We start from the raw sequence: 22,859 nt of genomic DNA on the forward strand, positions 1-22,859 counted from the left end.
AGGAAACATCACCTTCTTGTGAAGAAGAGCATGCAATTTGGCACTGGGGACTTGGGAGCTGCTTTAATATCCAGAACTGCTCTTAAATCATTTTTAAAACACTGATTCAGTTTCAGTTTGATGGCACCCTTATAAGTAATGATAATCATAGCCAAGTGAGCACTTCAGGGGAATTGATGGTTGGTTGGCAAGAACTGGTTACTAGTCCTTCTGAAAACTCTCTGGTATAGGCTTGTCATCACGATTACTCATCTGGATTTCTGATAAGCTGAAGCTGTTCTGAAAAGAAGCTCATACTTCTGGGGAACGGGACTTTGGAGGTCTCTGAGGTCAGATGTCAAATATGTTTGAGTTTTCCTATGTCTCAGGTGTTAGAAGGAAATTCTGATAGAAACTGGTTGTCCGCTGCTTGCAGTGCACACCTCAGTGTGAGTGAGGTACGTGAGGGTTGGGGAACGAAAGCGTTTGCTCTGTGATGTGAAACTGGAAGCGACCAGTCTCTTCTCATTGTCCATGGCGGAGTGAGTTGCACAAGGTAAATAGACAGTGTGAGCAGTAAGATGCAGGTTAGATTATACACTTTTAAAATATATTTATTTTTTTAACCAAGCAGGCCTTGTTCTGTGTGCAAATGCTATCAATAAGGGGATTCTCTTCCAAGGGAATGTGTGGTGGTTTTTTTTTTAATGGTATGTAGACTCTGAAAACAGATTTAAATGTTTATTAACTACTAACGTCTGAAGAAAATACCATTCTGACTCAGGCCTTCTGTTGGTGGAGAAATACTGAATGGAAATAGAGGAAGTTCAGCCATATTTCTTAAAAGAAAACAGTAAAGCAAATTAATGAGCTGTTGGCTAGTTCCTGTAGTGAACTATGAAGTGAAGCCCTCTTCACATAACTGAGATAGCAGAGGTGTATCAAGATGTAGAATTGTACCTTTCCTATTCAGAGGGGCCTTTTTTTTGTCCTTTTGTTACCTGGACAGGCTGGATCGTTGGGCCGGGGCCAACTGGATGAGATTCAACAAGGCTAAGTGCCGGGTCCTGCACTTGGGTCACAACAACCCCATGCAACGCTACAGGCTGGGGGAGGAGTGGCTGGAGAGCTGCCTGGTGGAAAAGGACCTGGGGGTGTTGGTTGACAGCTGCCTGAACATGAGCCAGCAGTGTGCCCAGGTGGCCAAGAGGGCCAGTGGCATCCTGGCTTGTATCAAGAATAGTGTGGCCAGCAGGACCAGGGAGGTGATAGTGCCCCTGTACTCAGCACTGGTGAGGCTGCATCTCGAGTACTGTGTTCAGTTTTGGGCCCTCACTCCAAGAAGGACATCGAGGTGCTGGAGTGTGTCCAGAGGAGGGCAACAAAGCTGGTGAAGGGTCTAGAGCACAAGTCTTATGAGGAGCAGCTGAGGGAGCTGGGGTTGTTTAATTTGGGGAAGAGTAGACTGAGGGGAGACCTTATTGCTCTCTACAGCTACCTGAAAGGAGGTTGTAGCGAGGTGGGGGTCAGTCTCTTCTCCCAAGTAACAAGTGACAGAGGAAACGGCCTCAAGCTCCACCAGGGGAAGTTTAGGTTGGATATTAGGAAAAACTTCTTCACCGAAAGGGTAGTCAGGCACTGGAAGAGGCTGCCCAGGGAAGTGGTTGAGTCTCCATCCCCGGAGGTATTTAAAAGACGGGTAGATGTGGTACTTACGGACATGGTTTAGTGGTGGACTTGGCAGTGATAGGTTAATGGTTGGATTCAATGACCTTAAGGGTCTTTTCCAACCTTAATGATTCTATGAATTTTCCTTTTCTTCAAGCCTGTCCTATTTCTAGGTAATCATGCCTTCCAACAGCTGAGCTGTGGCTGAATTGCACAGATTTCTGGCCCTGTAAAGACCAACTATTGAACAGATGATCTCTTCTATTCTGGTTCTTCCAGAAAGCATAATAGAAATGAACAGATAATTTATCTACTGCCTTTATTGCCAACCTCACACCTGTAAAACTCATGGTGCCAGGCCTCCAAAATAATGAAATAAAAGGAATTTATGGGTTTCTTCTTTGTCTGGCTGAACTTCCTTCATGTTTTAAAAAAAAAAAAGAGGAGGCTTGGAAGTTGAAATTCTCATTGTCTTCCAAGTACAGAAATTAGAGTATTAAAAAGAAGATGAAATATCACTGGAATCACAAGTGTGAAGGGCAGAATCTCACTCAGAAGGGCAGAAAAGGGACCAATCCCAGGAAAAAAAAAAGTTGCTCTTTAAGTACGTGGTGAAAAGTAGTTGTTATGTTCCTGTTCTGTAAATATGCTTTCCTGTGTGACCACCAGTTCATTTTTATCTTTTTTCTTTCTTTTTTTCCTTTTTCATCCCCTCCAGAGTCTCATCTTCCACTCTTTCCCCTGGTCGTTGTTTTATTACCTTGGTTAGTGTGCTGAGGCCTTAAACAGATCACAGCAGGGGCAGGACAACCTCTGAGTGCTCAGGAGTACTGGATGCTTTTGTAGCAGTGCTGCTGAGGATGCTGTCTGCCCTCCCATGGCAAGCCCTGCCTTCTCCTATCTTGGATATTAAAACACTCAAAGCCTGTTTTAACATTAGCAGAAATATGAGTTTTGGAGTCATAACTGCGAGAGGTGGAACGATGCTGAGTGACAACCATGTTGGCATGAGCGGCAACCTGAAGTGCGTGTGCATGGTACTGAACAGTGTCCATATCATGATGGATAAAATATTGCATGTTTCACCTTGCTGGCATCAGCGGTGTTTGGCTTCACAGCCTGGAGTGAGCCAAGGTTTACAGAGCTAAGGGGTTTGCATCTGAGGGGGATGCAAAGGCTGTAGGGTGTGGAGCATACCAGGAGCGTGCCCAGGGCCTCTTCGCTAGGATGACACAACCTCTCCTGTGGGAGTGACTGATGCTACCGGCGGTGCAGGGGGGTTTTGGGGCAGAGCCATGTGGCAACCTTGGAGAGGCACATCCATATCCATGCACAAAGGTGTATGTGTCTGATGCCCCAGGGGAGGTGTGTGTTGCAGCGTAGCTGGCTGTGCCTTGGGAGGACTGACGTTGCATTGGGAGGGCAGTGTTGCTGATAACCAGAACCATCCTGTTGGAATGTAGGTAGCTCTGGCCAAGCAGCTGCTGTGGCACTCTGGTGTTTGCTGGGATAAAACCAAGATAAATCTTGCTTTCTGATGATTAACTCTTAGTGTCATCACCAGTGATTTCCAGGGGGACATTGAGGGAAAAGAGTAACTAAGTGACTTACAGGGAGGTACTTAATGAGCTTCTGATGTTCCTAAATTGATTCCTTCTCCCCGTCCTGGTGGCTTCTATCTTTGTGTCTTTTTATCTTAAAGTGGATGTCAAAGGAGTACTGAACACTTTGACTGCCCCAGGCCCACCCCTGGCAGCAAAGTCCTGGTACCCAGCACACAAGATGCTCACCCTGAGCAGCCCCTGCCTCCCAGCACTGAGGGCAGCATCGCTGCTAGGGCTAGTCAGCTTGCATTAGGACCTGCACTGATAATGCCCATCTCGAATGCCAAGCTCCAGGAGCACAGCTGTAAAAATACTGCCCTCCTTGGAACAGCTATTTCAGAATAAAAGGGGGACATCAGGAGGGCGACAAAAAATACCCAATAATATTGACAACTCCAGGGATTTGTTGGTGATTTCAAATGTCAGTCTTGTCTCTTGGCCTTTTAAATTATTCCCCACTGGTGTGAGCCTTATTCCTTCTGTTCCCTGCTGGCATCCCTGCCTCACTCCATTCTCATCTTCTTACCGACATGTGCAAAAGAAAGAAAATGCCAGTGCAAACAAGAACCCCGTCTATAGCTGGGAGAAAGTGTGAGTGCTGCAGACCACCCTGCTTTGCCAAACCTTTTCTTTGCACCAGGCACCAGTTGGCAGGAGCTGGAGGTGCGCTGTGTTCTCCTGCTGCTGGTGTGAGGGAGACGGGCTTGCCTCTCCTCGGGGCGTGCTGCCAGGAGGGACAGTGTGCGCTGGCTGCCGCGCTTTGAAGTCTACCACAATAAAGTCAGAACATCTTTAATAAGGGTGGTATCACCTAGGAAATCTGCAGGGAGGACTAGAAGCGAGGAGCGCTGGCTTTGGGTGGCTCCTGACTCGGTGTGTCACCTTGGGCGACTTGCTTCATCTCCAAATAAAGGAGGAAGGATAATAGTACTTATTTCCTTTACTTGGATGAAATGAGGATTACTTAAAGTGGTAAAGGGCTGTGAAGCTGTAAAATAAAAGTTTTAAAGCATTAAGTAACAGAAATAATCTATGTAAGTGTAGGGAGGTGGACTACAAGCAAGAGGTTTGGTGCTCTCTGTAATTACCGCTCTCTAGTACTTCTCCTCCTTGGTACCTCCTTACTGTGCATCTGCCAGATGCTGTAACCTCTCCTGCCCTTGGGAAGTGCAGCTTTTAACGGGAAGAGCAATCCTGCTGGGAATACTTGTCATTCTGTTGGGGACAACGCAGTAGTTTCGCTTTGCTTGTGTTGGGCAGGGAAAATCTTGCGATCTGGAGAGCTGGGATGGTCTCTTATGGCCCAGGAGAAGGCAGGGAGGAGCGAGCCCCTCTGCCTTCCCGCAGCGTTTTGAGCAAGCCGCTGCTTTAATGTGGTGTAATGTATCGCTGCCACCTAGGGCCACAACCACAAACTGCACCGCTATCTGAAACACTTCATTTGCAAGAGAGGTGTGTATTTTTTTGTGTGTGTGTGTGTGTATATACATATAAAAAAATAAAAATCTGAGTTTGATCGAGGGGAAAAGAGGGACCTTCTTAATACCTCCTTAATACATTTCAGAAAGTGAAAAACTAACTTTTGTTTCTCAGGAAATACACTTTCAGGCAAAGTTCTAATTCTGAGAAGTGGAGGAAAAGTGAAAATCTCCTGAAGAGTCAGTAAAAAAACCCAAACTTTGGGTTATACGGGATTGTTGTGGTTTAACCCCAGCCGGCGACTAAGCCCCACGCAGCCACTCACTCACCCCTTCCCCCGGTGGGATGGGGGAGAGAATCAGAAGGGTAAAAGTGAGAAAACTCATGGGTTGAGGTCAAGACAGTCTAATAGGGATAGAGAAAGCTGCACAGGCAAGCAAAGCAAACCAAGGAATTCACTCGCTACTTCCCATGGGCAGGCAGGTGTTCAGCCATCTCCAGGAAAGCAGGGCTCCATCACGTGTCACAGATACTTGGGAAGAGAAATGTTATCGCTCTGAATGTCCCCCCCCCTTCCTTTTTCCCCCAGCTTTACATGCTGAGCGTGGCATCGTATGGTGTGGGCTATCCCTTTGGTCAGTTGGGGTCGGATGTCCCAGCTGTGTCCCCTTCCAGCTTCTCATGCACCCCCAGCCTCCTTGCTGGTGGGGTGGGGTGAGAAGCAGAAAAGGCCTTGACTCTGTGTAAGCCCTGCTCAGCAGTCATGAAAACATTCCTGTATTCTCAACTCTGTTTCCAGTACAAATCCAAAACATAGCCCCATACTAGCTACTGTGAAGAAAACCCTATCCCAGCCAAAACCAGCCCATGGATGCTTTTGCTTCACTACAGTTTGAGGGAATTTTTCTTACTGAGTGTAAATTTTTACCTGCAATTTATCCGGAGTTAAAAATTTTTCTTCTGGTAAATTTCTTTCCTGCTGCCTGTCAATGTGCTGATGCTCAGCCAAAGTAGTTGGATGACACTGTGTGCTCCAGGAGGCGCAATGTTTAAAAATGGCCTCAAAAAGTCATCTTCCTAAGCTGTTTAGTTCTAGACGCTGTTAACCTTTGTAAAATACAAATTAGGCAAATTACCTTAGGCTTATCCAGTCTCCTAAGCTTTAAATATCAAGTTAAATAATCATCGTCATAAGATAATTAAGTAATCGCCCAGCTAGATTTATTAAACAATGCTGTTATTTCAAAACCTAATCACAAAATTAATTTCTGTAAATTATTGTGAAACCCAGGAATGGCTGAGGTCAGCAAAAGGCATAGCTGGATCCCTAAGATTTTTCTTGCTTTGGTGTTATTTGTAGGAGCTAGGATTTACCATGGAGACTCATCTGTTTTCATTCCAAAACCTAACAATGTTAAAAATGAATGCAATATAGGGAACGAATGCGTAAGCTTTCTCTCCCTGTTACTTTTAAGTATTGAAGTTCACGGCTGAAGACCTTTAGTCTGTTTAAGAAGGAGCAAGTTGAAGTGGCTAGCTGTTGAGAACCTATGAGAAGCAGGTAAATTATATATTGCCCACAGAAAAAAAAAATGGGTAAATTGCATTTGCTCAAGTTTAGCGTTGATTGCACGTGCCTGAGAACTACTCACACAAATCCCTGGGCATTTGGTGTGCGGGGGCATCGAGCAGGACTGCCAGCGCTGGATTTGGTAGCTGGGAAGCGCCTGTCGGCACGCTGCTGGGACTGCGAGCTTGCACCAGGCCTGGCGGCGGGTTAGCTGTCGTGCTGAGCTGTATGGCTTGTGCCTGATATCATCTCCCTCGTGGGATAAGAAGTTGCTGAGTGAAAAGAAGTCGAAAGTAGTCGTTTATTATTAGGCCACTCTACCTTGGTATTTTGAATGAGGGAACGTAAATACAAATGCTGTCAGTTCCTACCTGATTTTTCACTCATCTGAGCACAGGGAAACATTTTAGCTCTCAAATGAAGGTCTGTAAGTAGAAGGACAAGGAGAGATTATTAATTTCCTAACTTTTCTCTTAGCCTTGGGATGTTAGCAGAAGGGCACATCTAAGTAAGTGGTTGCAAACAGACCCGAGCGGAGTCTGCTTTTGCTCCGAGCTGGCAGTTCCCAGGCCAGCCCTGAAGCGGGAGCTGCACAGCTCGGTAGTGAGTTACTGTGTCTGGCTCAGAGGCACCTATTGACATATGTGCTATGTGGAAGGATAAGGGGTATCTAGTGTGTGATATTAAGCATAAATGATTTTCCTGTTCTATTGTGTCCCTTAAATACTTATAAACCCCATAGAGAGCTGTTCATAATTAAGCACTGGCATGTTGTCCATTGTCTTTTTTTCTCTCTCTTTATTTTCCTCCTCTCTATATGCTTCTTCCCCTGTTGTCATACTGCTCTCAAAGTTTAGGAAGCCCGTGTACGTGTTTGTATTTGTCATTGCAGGTCACTGTACAATAAGTTCGTGTCCTAGAAGGATTCCAGGATTCCTCTATAGCTGAGTGCAGGAAACCCAGTTGTCTGTCATCTCCTTCCCTTTCTCCTTGCCTCTCTTGCTGTCCATTTTAAGACTTGTCCATGCACTTAGTAAGAGTGTAGTCCCTTTTCCTACATTGGGCCAGTTAGTCTGGGCTTATTCTAGTGGTGATGAGAGAATCCTGTACTGTGGCACTGGACCGACCACACATGCATGGTGAGGTTGGTCTGTACATGGTGTGTGAGCCTGGTATTTTCCAAGCATGGGCATGCCGAGCACATGCTACCCAGCCATCTGCTTGGGGAGTTCCTCCGGCTCCTGGGATAGAGATCTTACTGGGGGTTGGTTGCTGCCAAATGATTTATTCAGCCTGCTGCTGTCTCCAGAGGAAACCTTAGGGAAGGGAGTTAGCTACAGGTGGGCTGTAGGATGCCCTGTCTCAGAGGCCATGTTGTTACACATCTTTGCATCCTAAGTAACATGAGTGGTGGTGGTAGATTGAATTCCTTTCTGGGTTGGGTCATTGGTTTTGCCTTTTTTCCTCTCTTCTGAGCCTGAACACATTAAAGGAGAGACCAAGACAGTTGCACTAGGCATAAAGCTACACACTATCGTATTTTTCAAACTATCACTCGGGAATCTGCTGTTGGGCTGTGTATGGCTTGTGGTTCATGGGCAGTTAATTGAGTACTTTAGCTTTGACTAGTATGTTTTACTTAACAATTGCAACAGGCTTGGAGCCTGCTGGGTCAGCTGCTGATAACCTGGTTGTCTTTAATTGTGCAAATATACCCTCAGATATTTCAAAATGGGGGCATCTCGGTGATGGAGGGGTGGAAAGGAAGGTGGGTACAAAGTATGTATATACATGTATATACACAGTTATACAGTTATGATTTCTTCTATTGACAAAACCTTATATAGGCACTGAAATACGTGAATCTACGTAAGATTTGTCTTTCGTATCAGGCCTTTGCAAATGGGGATACTTGCAAAGGGAAGTTGTAAATAATTGCAGTTGTCAACCTCCCTCTATCTCTGCTCTCTAAAGCTACGGAAGAGAAGTGATTGGCCAGCTTTGTTATTCAAAGCATTTCCCTTAACAGCTGAATCCTGTGGGAGATTCCTCTTAGAGCAGCTTTCCTCTGCGATGGACTCTCTTGACAAGATCACAGACGGCTTTTGGTCTCTGAGTGTCATGATGAACATCTAGTTAGGTCTATTTTTACATCTGAAATATGTCGAAAGATGCTATGCAGAGAAGGAGCAGTACAGTAAGACTTGAAAGTAGTCTATACAGGGTAATGCCTTTGGGGACAGTATGCATTTTCCTTCCTGTTCCTGAAATTTCTTATGTCTATAAAATCATAAAACTTGAATTGGGACCAAGAAAATTGTCATGACCATACAAGGTTTTGATTTTCCCTTTTTGCACCAGGATTGAAATTCTGTGCTTTATAGCTGCTCTGATATGTCCTTTTCAGCTTCAAAATTTTCCAATAAAATAAATCCATTGCGGTAGTTACTGCTACTCGGAACAATTAATTCAGAAGAAAAACAATGATACACACATGTTCTTCTTCACCCTTTTGTTCTGCCCCGAGTGCTGGTACAGTGTCAGAACAGTCTTCCAAGGCATGAGAAGCAAGTACTTTGGCCTGAAAAGGTGCTTGGGGAGGTGGTTGAAGAGGGGAACTGGTGGCTGAAACTTCAGCTGCTTAATTACTGTTTATGGTGGGAACTGGGCAACTGACAGTTTTGACCAGAAAAACTGGTCAAATAAACCCCCAGTTTTAACCCCCAAAAGCTGGGTTTAGAGTGACTGTCGCTTCACTGAGGCTACAGCTGCCAGGTTTCATTGCAAACTGTTTTGACTCTGGTGTGTCATGGGGATCCTGGCTGGCAGGTCGGCTTCATCAGACTTGCCGACCGTGCTGACGTGGCCTTGTCATGGGTTGGGAGGTGAAGGGTACCCGCTCAGCACGCAAGAGCTGAAGTGTCACCTGTCATCTCTGCGTGTTGCCATGCGCTCATAGCTGCGACCGGCTTGCTGCGTCCTTACGGCTGGTGAGGCTGGGTGCTGTGGCTGGCGCCTCGGCACTTGCAAAACGGACCAAGCTTGACTTGCTTGGGTGCAGAGTTGCTGTTTGCTCTAGTTTTGGAAAGCAAGGGGTGGGACGTTACTTGTTTATCATCTTTCTCTAGGTGGAGACAGCCAGTCCTTAGAAGCTGCTCCTAAAAGTCGTGGTGTTCGAGGTAGGATGGTGATGTGTTCTATTAATTTTTCTCTTTTGTTTTGTTTTTCTATGTTCCAGGAAGGGTGCTTGTGGCCTTCAGAAAGCTCGGTTTCACGCCAGGGTGCTTCAGAGGTACAGACAGATTTCTTATTATCTTAGCTAATGTGCTTTCCTCTTTCCTGTTATGTATGTTTGGTTGCTCTCAAAAACATGCATCTAATAAAGCTTTTTCAGTGTAGGCCGAGAGCCAGGTTCATGTGGACATCTGAGCCTCCCTTAACTCCCATTCCATAAATGCTTAAGAATTTTTCATTAAAAGAATGAAATTCTGCCTACCTGACACCTCATCTCCATTCACAGCTCCCTGTATCATAGTAGGCATTCTCAGGTAAGTGGTGGAGCTGTCTCTCTCATGCAGTGGCTCAGTAATTTGAGTATTCAGTGGAATCTGCGAGGCCGGTTGCTCTCCTCCCTGTGTTTTGCCTGGATTTACAACACACATCCTATCACCAGTGTTGCCCGTCTTCCGGCTAGCACAGATCCCTGCTCCGAGCGATAATTTGTGGGTGTGTTGCTCCAAGTGGCCCAGCTCACCTATGTCAAACAGTGAATCTTCCTGGTGGCTGACCTTGCATCTGTGAGGGTCGGGGGCTAAAGACCCTGCATGGACCCAAAAATGGGAAGAGCAGTTTGATAGAGCTAGATCGAAGAAGCTGGTGTGTCTCTCTAGGTCTGGATAGACCAAGTGAGGAGCAATAGCCTCTCAGAGTGTCTTGAACTCTTCCTCTTGGAAAGCCTGACCTTCTCCAGGGCTTAATATGCTGGGGACATTTTTTCCACTCGCAGTGCAGAAGCCTTGCAGGTCCTTCCTGGAGGCCGAGTTCTGGGTGAGAACTGAGGGGGAGGAGGACACCTGATACACTCTGGTAGTGAAGGCGTGAGATATGCCAGGCCTTTACAAAATGTACTAAAATGACCATCTGAATTCTTTGGTGATGCAGGGTATTACGTTAACTCTGAGTAGGAGGGGGAGGCTCAGACTGCAGCTGGAATTCAGTATTGGGACATTTTCATAGAACTAGTTAATTGTCGAGACTAGAGAGAAAGTGTTTCCTATGTACAGAAACAGAATTGTTTTCTCTTGGCTCTGCATGTTTTAATGTCAGGAGGAGCTGTGTGAGGTCTTGGTCTTCCTTCATGAAGCTGTTCTCAAGTATCTTGTGTTAGATCCTTCCTGCAACTCCTACCTCTTCTTTTCACATGCATGTGTGTGGGAGCACGCGTGCACAATACCTGCTGGGTTTAATCTTTTAAGATAGGTGGCAAAGAGAAGTATTTTCTATTTTATCGGTTCTTCGTAAATACGGAGCACCCACAGTGCTTTGCTCAGACGTGGAGTCACGTGTCTCTCTCTTGCCATTTCAGATCATGTATGCTCCAAGGTCCAGGGACAGGTTTACCGCCCCATCTTTTATGCAGCGGGACCGTTTCAGTCGCTTCCAGCCCACTTACCCTTACATGCAGCATGAGATTGACCTTCCTCCAACCATCTCCCTCTCGGATGGGGAAGAGCCACCGCCGTACCAAGGCCCGTGCACCCTGCAGCTCCGGGACCCAGAACAGCAGATGGAGCTCAACCGGGAATCTGTCAGGGCACCACCCAACCGAACCATTTTTGATAGCGACTTGATAGACATCTCGATGTACAATGGGGGCCCCTGCCCACCAAGCAGCAATTCGGGCATAAGTGCAACCAACTATAGCAGTAATGGAAGGATGGAAGGACCACCCCCGACGTACAGCGAGGTCATGGGGCATTACCCAGGCTCCTCTTTTTTCCATCACCAGCACAGCAACGCGCCTCCTTCCTCGCAGAGGGGGAGCAGACTTCAGTTTCAGCAGAACAATTCAGAGAGCACAATAGTCCCCAGCAAAGGCCAAGACCGCAAACCAGGAAACCTGGTCTAAGTTACTCGCCCAGGTGCATTTGAACTGAAGACAAGAGATTCAAGCAGAGCAGTGGAGGAAGACCCCCATGCTCCGGTGCACAATGTTGTTACGTTTCACGTGGTACAACTTAGTAAAACCAAACGTGCAAACCAGTTCTTTGTTTCTGATTCCTTTCAGGGGAATTGCATGCAAAGCAGATTGAAAGAAATACAAACTTCCATTCAGTTTGTCTACGAGCAGTGTTTCAGGGGAGAGGGGGGGATATATTATTTTTTTTTAATAAACTATTTCAATTATTTAATTCTAAAAGTTAACTTAGCACAGAAATGAGGCTTGTACAGCCTGTTTTATACTCACTGAATGGCAAAAGGAAGAAGGTGGTTTTGCTAGATAAATGGGGGAAGAATTGGCCAGTTTGCTTTTTTTTTTCTCCCAGGGTGTGGATTTTTTTTAATATGAAACAAAATTCCTGTTTTGTGTGCCAAGGTATAAAGTTGAGAACTTAGATGAATGCAAGGAATTAATTTGTGTTGTGATAAATGTGTTTTAAAAAGTTGCACTATCTTAATGTTTTAAAAAAAATATATATGAGGGAACTGTTTTATGTGAAGTTCTTCTATATGTTGTCTTTTCACCTGTGGAATAATGATAGAGCCCCAGAAGTAATCTGGAGGAGTTTGCCCCCCTCCCCCCGGGTTTGCTAGAAAAAGGGGACAGGACTTAGCCTAACATCTCTTGACTTTTACAAATCAAGAAATACAGGGACGCTTAACTTGTCTTTGCAATAATTTGCATTCACATAACAGTGCATCAATGAAGTGTCTTGGAGACTTTTGGACGGAAGAAGGCAAATATGAAATCCCAGCATTTTCCATCACTTAGGGTTTAGCTATTTTGCAGCGTAGACTATTTGTTTCATAAATGGCAAAATGAAATCCCAGATGTGTTAATTTGTATTGATTCTAACTAAGTGCTGCCATTCTTTTCCTTTTCGTAATGCAGTATCACCAGTACTTATGGTTTTAGAGATTTTTGTCCTCACTGTAGGCTGAAATGTATTTAGTCACATATCATGACGTTATGCAATAAATTGTTTAAAAATGCAAGGTGGGTTTTTTCCCCTGCAATGCTGTTAGAATACGTGAGACTCTGTTGTGCTTTTCGCTCTCTGTTTCATCCTTCAGGTACTGAAGTTCAGTCCTGGAAATCCATCCTGTTGAAGCGAAGGGGCCTTTGCAGCTATAACCCCCCGTGCAGGTTCCGCAGCAGGACTGAGAGCACTGGTGACGGTGCTGCTGGCTTCTGCGGCGTCTCTGGCGGTGACGCGGGAGCACCCGTTATTCTCACTGCCAAACCATTTTGCTCTGGGCCCTGTTGCGGAAACCCTCCGCCGTGCACGTCATCCGGTTGACGCCAGCAGGACTACGCTCATGGGTGGAGGTGACTTGCATATTAACTAAGTGTCTGTTAGCCCTAGTTTCGCCACACTGGTCTTAAGAGTAGTTGGAAAACGTTACCTGTCTGTAAGACGGCACGCAGGGTATTTCTTCCCTGGCTGTTTCTGTGTGGAAGCACAGGCAGCGCTGGAAGGCAGTTGACAAATGGTGATAGCGACATCACAAGCACATGAAAAAGCACAACTTGCACTTAAAATGCATTTCGGAAATGGACTTAAAGTAAGAACCTTTAGAGTCTTAGCTTGAATAGTTTCTAATATATACGTGTACGTGTGGGTGTCATAGACCTTTTCACTTTAAGATCTTTCACTTTTTTCTATTTTCTCAAGCCTTGTGCTTGGTTACGGGCAGCAGCCACTGAGTGCCCTGAGCACGCTGTGGAGGAGTACCGTGCCCTAGCGCCTGGTCCCGTGGCTGGAGGCTGGATTTCTGCAGGACTTCTGTACACCGGGGGCTCTGATAACTGAAGTGCATCTTTGATCTATGCAGAGTTTTAATGCCAAAATAGTATGCGTGTCTGTGTGTGTGTTTTATGGGCCTCAGTGCAGATTATGTTCTTCATAAGGTAATTTGGTTTATTCTAGTTTAGAACGTGTTCGTGTAACTGTTAGTCTGAACACGCAGCCTCATTTGTCTCTGTAATTGTTTTTTGGTCTGAGTCACGCTGGTAATGCAGAATAAAGCTGCCTTTTAATGTATGTGTTATTTGAAGAGAGAGATAGATTGTATGAAGGGATTGACTTACTGTTTTTTTTCCACTCAGACTCACAGGACAGGTGTTAGGAGATGACTAGGTGGCTGTCAGTCAGCTAGGGCTCTTGTCATGTCTGGTTCCTGGGAATAAAAGCTGTGAAATCAGATTGTTGCAAATAACCTATGAACATAATTTTTAGTTAAAAAAAACCCAAACAGAAGACAAAACCAGAAAATGTTGGTTTTGGTCTTCAGTGACTTTTGTTGTCCTTCGGAAGTGAGCTTTTAAGTCGGAGAATGCGTGTGCCTACGCAGATACTGTGCTGTTGCCTAAATGAGGATTATTTAGCCGAGAAGCCTTCAGGCGAGAACAGCTGGAACTCATTTGTCATGGCAGAGCACACCTGGACTGGGCCCTGGGCTTGGACCGGTTGAGTACCAACTTTTCCCCATGCACAGATCTCAGTGAAGTGAGCCTTGAAGTTGCCTTCAAAGTCACCTCTTGGGAACATGCTTTCTTTGAAGACAGCCCTTTGCCATCTTTTGCCATCTCTGCATGTCGGTGGATTTATGCACTTCCCATTAACATTGTCCAGTATGATGCGTGCACTGTTGTCTCTTAGTTTTTCTTGACTGAGGAAATTTTTCTTTGCATGGAAAATGTAACCTGTTCCAGTTCTGTAGAAAAGATTCGTTTAAAAAGAACTTAGTGTTTGCTCACCTGATGGTTGCATTTTCTCTTGCCTCTTCACCTTCTCATCGTGTTCTGCTGTCCAAAGCTAATGTGCAGCCAGTATACCTGTCAGCCCTGAAAGTGTAGCCACCTGTTGCTTGCAATCTGCTACTTTTGTTTTGGGGCCTCTTATAGGAGTAAATATGGTATTTTCTGATGAATATTAGTGATCTCCGATAGGGGTGCTGTCAGCAGTATAACGTTGCAACAGTGTGTGTTTTCTCTTTCTGTTTTTTCTTCTGTTGCAGTGAGAGAGAATATGCCCTTGCTAACAGAACAGAATGGTAAAAGAAGGAATATCAGAATTAGATAGCACTATCAATCTTTACAGGCTTAGAAATTGGCGATCTTTGAAGATAGGTAATTCTATGAAGCATTTAGGGAAAACTCCCTTTGAAAATATCCAGAATTAATAAACTGTATTCCACAGCCACTCAAATGAAGCTTTGTAAATTATAAAAGATTTCTGCAAACGTTGTAGAGTTAATCATGTAGATTATACCTCCGTACTGGTGTTTTGGTTTACGTGTATCATGCACAAAACCCACATAATATGTGTGTGGAGTTTTCTGTGTGATGGATCATATTAGCCTGAATTCTGGTTGCGTCTCCTGACCTTTGCCCAGTAACCCATCTTCCCAAAATTCAGTCCAGTGATGTCCCCACTTTAGAAATATTCAAGTTAAAAGATTTTTTTTTTTAAATGTACCTTTAAGAAATAAAGCATTATGGCCTCTATCCTACTGCAAAGGTTAATTTTTCCCTTATGTGTCTTGGCATGGCTGCCTTCTTGGTGCTAAATATGCCCCATCTTTGGTGTTTTCCTGTGATCTTGCAGGGCTAGAAAAGGCAACAGGAAAGAGGTTTCTCTCCCAGTTTCCCAGTGGAGCACTCAGCACTTAGCTCTAATTGTGGATGTACATTTAGCCTGCTCGTGGTTGGGTTCATCTCGGTGCTGTACAAGCAGGCTCTGTGTATGTGATGCTGCTTAAAAGATGTGAGTGAGGAATATGAAGACTAGTACCCAGTCAACGGAGCGGTGTTCAGATCCCTTCCCTGTGGCGTGTGGCATGTGCAGAATTCACGGTACTTGGCGTAATAGGTTGGTTTTATCAGGACTTAAGCTACTCCTAGTCTTGTCACTGATGAACTCTGCACTTAACCCAGTCTCAGTCCGATGTGATGTTATTACAGCATGCTTTTTCCTTGTAAGTATGAAAACTCAGACGCATGCCCCACGTACAAGTTCTTGATGGCTAGTGAGGAAGGTGTTTACGTTCCTGCAGTCGTGGAATCTGCAGGAACCATGGGTCAAGCTGTGCTTCATTTGGCTTTTTATTATTGCTTGCCTGCTTCTCCCACCAGTTTGTCCCAGCTGGAAGCTGCTTCTGTTATCCCAAATCTCTGAATATTTGTGTTGCAGAAATAGAAAAAAGAAGTGTCACCGAGAATTTTTTTTTTTTTTTCTGTGAATGTGGTTCAGGGAAGGGCAAGGAGTGAAATGACATTGTTTCTGAAAGAATGCACTTTCTTTGCAATAGGGAAGAAAGCCTTGTCCTGCCGGAGAGTCCCGTGCATAGGCTGTGTGGAACAGCGCTATCTGAAGTGGTCGTTTCTAACCCTGCCAGGTAGTGAGATATTGGACCTGAAAACTGCCACTCTGATCTGTAAGGAATGTTTGAATGGTTTGGAGAAGATTGATTGCTAACCTTTCTCTGACTCTGAGCCCTGAACGCTCATGGTAACTAAGGTAACCTGATTTCATAGGCAAAGAAAAAGAAAATAGTATGCTGGTGAAAATAGATATGCTCCAGAATTGTTCTTTGCTTTTTTTTTTTTTTCCCTTTGCGTTTTTTTTTTTTTTCCTTCCCCTCAAGGATAAACAATAGGCTTGCTGGTACATTTGAAGGTATTTAGGATTATTCACAAGTTCTCTCTGGTCATTACCATTAAGTCAAGTCCATGCACATGAGTGTGTATCCGTACCTGCATGCAAACTTGTGCCTGTATCCTACCCCTTGATTATCTATATATTAGTTATTATTCCACTATCACCTTCCGGAAGTGCTAAATGGCTATATGTTGTGCTCTCAGGAACAATGACAGGTCATTTGTCAAACAGCTGGAAGCATGAGGAATATTTGCTTTTCAGTCCTGTCAATGTCGTGGCCCTGTTTTTATCAGTAGGGAAGTTTCTTGCTGTGCAAATTCGTGCCTGTGACCTGGTGCGCTAGTGCCTCTTCCATCCAAGAGCTCTGTCCTTTGTGGGTGAGCTTTGAAAAATCCTCGTGCTTTTGGGACAACCCTAATGTAGACCTCGCGTTGATGTACAGGAAGGAACATGTACTTCATGTACTCGGGATCTCAGAAGCATGTTTTTTCAAACCTAGTTGATGCTGAGAACCAAGTGATCCATTTGTACAGTGTGTTCAGATGAAGGCTGGCTTTTGATTACATCTTTGCTTTTTAGATAAAGGCTGTTGCAAATGATTTCATTACACATATCTGGTCCTTTCCCACACTGGGTTGCCTGCTTGCCAACCAGTGCAATTGCAACTGTTCTCCTGAACTAGCCCCAGATGTGTCAATTGTTTAAATCCCTGGACAGAGGCATTCTTACTGAATTGTCTGAGACCTCTCGAGGCCTTTCAGAGCACGGACAAGTCCCTTGTGAGGATGTGTTGAACTTACAGAGGTTTCCCGTCCAAAGACTGTTCTGTAGGTTTCGTTAGGAAATTGAAGTTTAAAGTGTTGAGAGTGGCCCAGCTAAAAATGTTGGTTGGTAAGATTTTTTTTTTTTAATACTTAATATATTGTTTGCCAGTTTGTGCTCATTAATCAGGGGTGTCAATTACCTTTTGACCCACCTCCGATGGCCATTGCTATGCTGGCAAAAGCCCCATTGGGCACACTTGCACCAGCAAAAAAGAGTAATTTTCTTGGTACGACTCCGCCTGGGGGATGAGCAGAAGCTGCACCGCTAAGTTCAGCCTCCAAAACCAACATCAGACCTGCACTGCCTCTTGCCAGCAAACTCAAGTGTAGGTGACAGCTCAGTTCCGATGAAGTGCTTTACCACACTAGTAAGTACCACAGACACGCGGTGGAGGAGCCTACTGATGTTTCCTTGAAATCGCAACTATTTGCATTAAATGTGTTTCAGGGCCGCTAATGCCGTTTTTGTAAGCACTCACTACATTTCTCCTGCTTTCAAAAGGGAAAACCAAGCATGATTTTGTATTGAGAAGTGTTGCAAACTCTCCTGGCTCTTACTTCTGCCTTGCTGTCGTCTCTTCCATTTTTAGACTGAACACAAGCAACCCGGGTATTGCTAGTGATCGCTTTCCTGCTATAAAAGAGCTTACCTTTTTATGTTGGTTAACAATAAAGAAACAAACTTGTAACCTAGATGCTTCCCCCTTCCCTCCGACAGCCGTGTGATTTACTGCCAGAGATGACTCTGTCATTTCTTTGCTATATTGCTGCTGCTGCTGCTTGCTGCTGTTTTAAATGGTTTGGTGTGTGAGCTTTCTGAAACAACGTGGTGTGTGTAGGACCTCGTGGGTGACGAAGCTGTCTCTTTTACTCCTCCTTTCTCTCCTTGGTTTGTGCTTGTCTGTCTGCCGTGGTAGGTTTATTAATAAATTCTATACGTCCGTATTAGATATAATTTTGAGGAGGTTTGCATGTCAGTAGTTTGTAAGCAACTAAGGTGCCTCATGTTCAGGTCTGAGCAGATAGGAATCCCCTTGCACTCGAGAGGGCCTGATCCAAAGCCCGGTGAAGTTGGTAGGAAGACTCTTGCCGACTTCAGGGGGCTTTGGATCAGGCCTTACGCTCCCACCTTTGTTGTGCCTCACTTAAAATGGTGCTTTTTCAGTTGTCTGTCTTTTTTTCTGTTGTGGTTTTTTTTTTTTTTCCTTTGTATGGTGCTGTGTATAACTTGAATATATTATGCACATATCCTACCCAATGGGTAGAACAAACAGACATACAAAAACAAATAGATGTTGTTAATACTGTAAGATAATGTATAGATGATACCAATTTTAACACAAAAAAAATGCCATAGACTTTGTGAATGCCAGCTTCTGTGCTTGGTCCTTTTTTGTAAGAAAATTTGCAAATGAATGCATACAAATGACAAAGTCTATGTATTTTATTTTCCTATTAAATATCAATATAATATCATAAGGGAAAAAGTTTGAACAAATCCTTTTTGACTAGCCTGTGTATAGTGATTGGTCATTTGATGCATCTTTGCTGTGAAGATTTGTTCAGTTGGGTTTTTTTTAAATGTGTCACTTTAAAAAAAAGGAAAAAACACAAAACAAAACCTCCACAGCTTTAACCTTGCAACTAGATGCTTCTCGTATTGATTGTTGCCTCGCTATTGCTGAGTTGGACCAGTATTAGTTACTACTTCTCCAGCAGATACGTTATTTATTATTATCCTTGATTACCTTTTTTTTTTTTTTTTTTTAAACTTAGGAATGGGCTAAAACCTTTCGAATCTTTTTATCCACATCCTAGATTTGAAGTGAAGCTCAGACAAGTGGGAACTGACCCAAACCATCCCTGCAAAATCAAAACTAGGCCAACGAGAGTTTTGTGACAACAGCCAGCCCTTGCTCTACGCCCACTACTGGTATGCGATCCTGCCATTGCAAACTTAAGGCTTGGTGTGTAGCTGGGACTCGCTGGTGGCTGTGTAGCTGCTGGGGTGCGAGCCTTAAGGGTAGACAAGAAAAGCCGCAGTTGGTAGTGAGCTGAATGCAGGGTTTGAGCACGAGCTGTGAGTCGGCAGCGCTGCTACTGTGTTGGCCTCTGACAGCAATGGCTTAACCCAGGTTCGTATTTAAGATGATGGAGAAACGCCTAAACCTGTTCAGAGCCAACGCAGGTAGTGGTGTGGAAAGCGATCCAACACTAAGTTTCTGCCAGGCTCTCTCGGCCGTTTGGTTCTCCCCCGGCGTCTCCGCGCGTTTGGCTGTCCGTCCCCGCACGCCCTTGGCGCGGGCTCTTTGGTAAAGCAAATACCTCAGGAAAACTCAACATGAAGTTCTAGTGTAGAGACTTGCAGATGCTGTACTTATTTTTCTAAACTGTTTGTTCTAACTATCCCAGGATGGTAGGTGATATAAAAGTTTATTGGTCCGAGACAGACTAGTCCTCTCACAGATGGATACCGACTAATCTTTCATAGATACTCGTGTCTATATGTAGCTTTTTTATACTTGTCAGGCTTTAACCACAGATGTAAGGTAGCAACGTGTTGGGATACGATTGAGATGGCGTTTTTGTTTGGTTTTTCAGATGACTAGCTAAACGCTATGCTAAAACTCAGGGGGCCTTATCCGGGGCCCAGTGAAGTCAATGGCGAGGCTTCCTCTGGTTTGAGTGGGCTTTCAGTCCGGTCCGTCATGCTCGAGGATGGTGCCTTGGAGCACAGTCCTTCATGACTTCTCTGTCGACCTGAAACTTCAGCTACACGTTTGTCTGTAAATATCTTTTTAAAAGCCCTCACAGGAGTCCTGTATCTGAATGCTGATCATGGTTGTTTTGGGTTTTTTTTTGTTTTAAAGGGTTTTTTATGGCCAGTTCTGCATCATCAAGCCCTTACAGGTAGCTTGTATCCATCCCTCTATGTATTGAGCTGTTTTATCAGTAAGCATGTACCATAGGGAAACACGCATATTTCATGACTGTCATTTGTTAACTCATTTATTGTTTGTCAGGGCATAGAGTAATTATTTTGGAAGTAGGCCTTGCCTGGCCAGGTTCATGCTTCTGTTTGCACTGCAGTACCACTTTTGTGCGTGAAGGAAGAAACACAAACAAAAAACCCCAGGCCTTGACTAGGAAGACTCAGTACAGAGTAAACCTCCTGCTGGAGGAATCTAGGGTAGGATTTATCATAAGAAAACTTGCATATTGAGTGGACCAAACGCAAGCATGTCTCCTTTTAGGGGCACTAATTTGCTTTGAAGCTGCAGTGGAAAGAGCAGACTATCTATTAAGTGTACTCACAGCTGCGTTCACGCTTTTCCGTTTACCGCGAAGCACAGCAGGCAGCCAAGATTTTAAAAGAAGTATAAGCAGAAGTTGTGAGAGCCTCAGGCATCATAGGGGCCTGGACAGCAAAAATAATAATAATAAAAAAAATTCACTTTAATATTCTTTAACAAAGCTTTTCTACTTATATTACAAAGACTACATAAGCACCAATAGGGGTTTTGTCTTTGTATGGCTATCAGCTGCCCAGTGCTGCTGTGCTCAGAGCATTTTGTGATGGTATGTACATCAGTCAGGCTGTTACACTTAAAATTAACCATCAAATGCCTGGTTTTAGAGTGTTGACCCTTTCTTTGTTGTTTCTTGCTAGTTATTTTACAGTGTAAAATGCTTTATTGCTGTATGGATTTTTTTGTATTTCCAACATTGTGGCTTTCAAGATCACGTTTTCAACATGTCTCTTATTCTTGTCCATTTTGTTTCAAGCTATTCTGAAATATGTACAGCACTATCAACAATATTTAATCTTTCTTTTAAATTTTATTGTTGTAAAAACAAAGCTATTAAAAACAGTCTTTTTACAACTGTATTGGAATTTCTTAATAGCTGTTCATGTGACGCTATGACAAACCTGGCTTGCTTTAATTTTTTTTTTTAATTTTATTTTCCTTTTAACACAATTAATTTGTTGCTTTTTTTCCACCGTAACTCCCAGTTATATACAGGAAAAGATTTCAACTGTTGTGTATCTGACTCTTTTAATTGAGCAAATGGTGATGTCCTAGTTTTTAGACCTAAGGTCTGTTTATTGCAATACTTTCAAAGGAAGATGTTGCTCTAAGTGCTGTTGTTAGTTTTAAATACAGATTTTATGCTTGTTCTTAATATGCTGTGGTTAAACCATGGCACAAAATTATTAAAAATCATGAAATGCATTTGTCTCCTGTTGCATTTATTTTCTCTTTGAAGTGAAAAAACAAACCCCAACAAAACGAAAAAGGTGAAACACTAGAGCGGCCTTCTGTAAAACAAGTACTTGTCTTCTTCCCTTGCTGGTTTGCTGCTGGCGACCAGGTAGGTGATCATTAAGGGATAGGAGGGCGGACTCAGAGGGTCAAACATAGGGGATGGCCCTGGGAAACGGGTGTCTGATGAGGATTTTACATCAGTGTCGTGACTTTCACCTTTGGTGATTAATACTGGGATGATTTCCGATGTTTCTGCCCTACCTCTCTGGCAGAGGCAGCTGTGTCCAAGCACCCGCCTGTCACCCCTGTAGCTGACAGTCTGGACTCTTAATCTAAGCCACTCATTACTTCAGTTCCTTTAAACGAGCACCCGCACCTCAATCTCATTGGAAGCCCTGGGTGTTGGTGACTGCCCCTGGCACATGGGTGCTGACCGACCAGCTGGGATAAGCAGTGGCCCCAAATCACTGAGTTGCAAAAATTGATTAAAAAGCGAACATACAGGGTACGGCTCATGGGGGAGCGGGGGGAGAGCACAACCTGGTTTAAGAAACCTGGGGCATGCTTCAGATGATACTTAAAATGAGAAATTGTGGTACGGTATGGGGGAAAGAGAGAGATGATGCAGCTAGTAAGAAACTAGACAAAAGGGTCCTGTGGAAGACGCTCGTCTTTGGTAATACAGGTCTTTGCAAGGCAGATCAAACTGTCCATGGCTGGTACCTCTCCCTTTGCTATGCTAAAGCTTAACAAAACCAGGAAAGATTTTTTTACAGAGCACCTAATTTCTGTTTAGGTATAAGTATAAAGTGATGCTTTATTTAGCACGATTATTAATGAAATCATTTTCTTGTATTATATTTTATACCTGTGCCTGTGCTTGCCGGCGCTTGATCTCTCTGTTGTTGAGATGCGATGCTTAGAGGGAGGTAGTACTTCAAACCTGGGGCTTTCTCGCAGGTCTTTTCAGGAAGGAGAGGTCTGCTGAGGCAGCCCCGGCCCCAGCCTGTTTCTGACACCCTGCTTACAGAGCAGCCTTTATGTTACCCTCAGATAGGAACCAGGGGTGTTCCTCTTGCTGCTGTTCTTTTCAAATGGCTTAGTTCTTTAAATGTTACAATACTTATTTTTGGTTCAACAATAACCATTTTCTTTTCCTTTATCCACCCTGAGTTAGCTCTCCTCCATCTACAGCATTTTAATTCTTCTTTAGTACTTAGAAAATCGCTAGTTCCTTAGTGCTTAGAAGTGCTCCAAATCTCCAAGCTCCTCCTCTACTGTCTGAACCCTGAACTCCCTGGAAACAGCATTTTTTCTGAGCCTGCTTTGATCTTTTGCTTAATCTGGTTTTAATTGTATTTGTATTTGTTTCATAATATGCCATTCTGTTTGATTGTGTTTTAATATCTCTGCCAATGGTTGCAACTCAGAACTCGGCTATAAATGGGATGTCTCATCTCGGTAGGGTTACTTTTTCCTGTTAAAAGATTAATACAGTGGCTGCTGCAGTCCTGTGAAACCTCTAGGTCTGGCTTCCAGGCTCCCAGCAGTATTGCGTCTCATTACAAACACCCTGTTTTTAACATCCCAAACCCTTTTCTTCCAAAGACCCCACTGTAATGAGACTTCGTTACTTAGACAAA

The 22,859-nt window shown here is 44.1% G+C and overlaps 1 protein-coding gene across 6 annotated transcripts in view; it reads left to right on the top strand.

The window, feature by feature from the left end:
• Positions 1 to 21,183, top strand: part of LDLRAD4 (low density lipoprotein receptor class A domain containing 4) — a 298,477-nt gene extending 277,294 nt beyond the window's left edge. For all 6 annotated transcript variants that reach the window (XM_087757331.1, XM_087757339.1, XM_087757377.1 and 3 more), the window contains 2 exons: positions 9,479 to 9,532; positions 10,826 to 21,183. In XM_087757331.1, coding sequence (XP_087613457.1) covers positions 9,479 to 9,532; positions 10,826 to 11,368 — 597 coding nt within the window. In that variant the 3' untranslated portion in view covers positions 11,369 to 21,183. The remainder of the gene's footprint in view (positions 1 to 9,478; positions 9,533 to 10,825) is intronic.
• Positions 21,184 to 22,859: the final 1,676 nt, after the last annotated feature.

Source organism: Nipponia nippon, unplaced genomic scaffold (assembly GCF_047370975.1).
Source record: "Nipponia nippon isolate SJK-2023a ecotype South Korea unplaced genomic scaffold, ASM4737097v1 scaffold_1, whole genome shotgun sequence".
Taxonomy (NCBI): Eukaryota; Metazoa; Chordata; class Aves; order Pelecaniformes; family Threskiornithidae; genus Nipponia; species Nipponia nippon.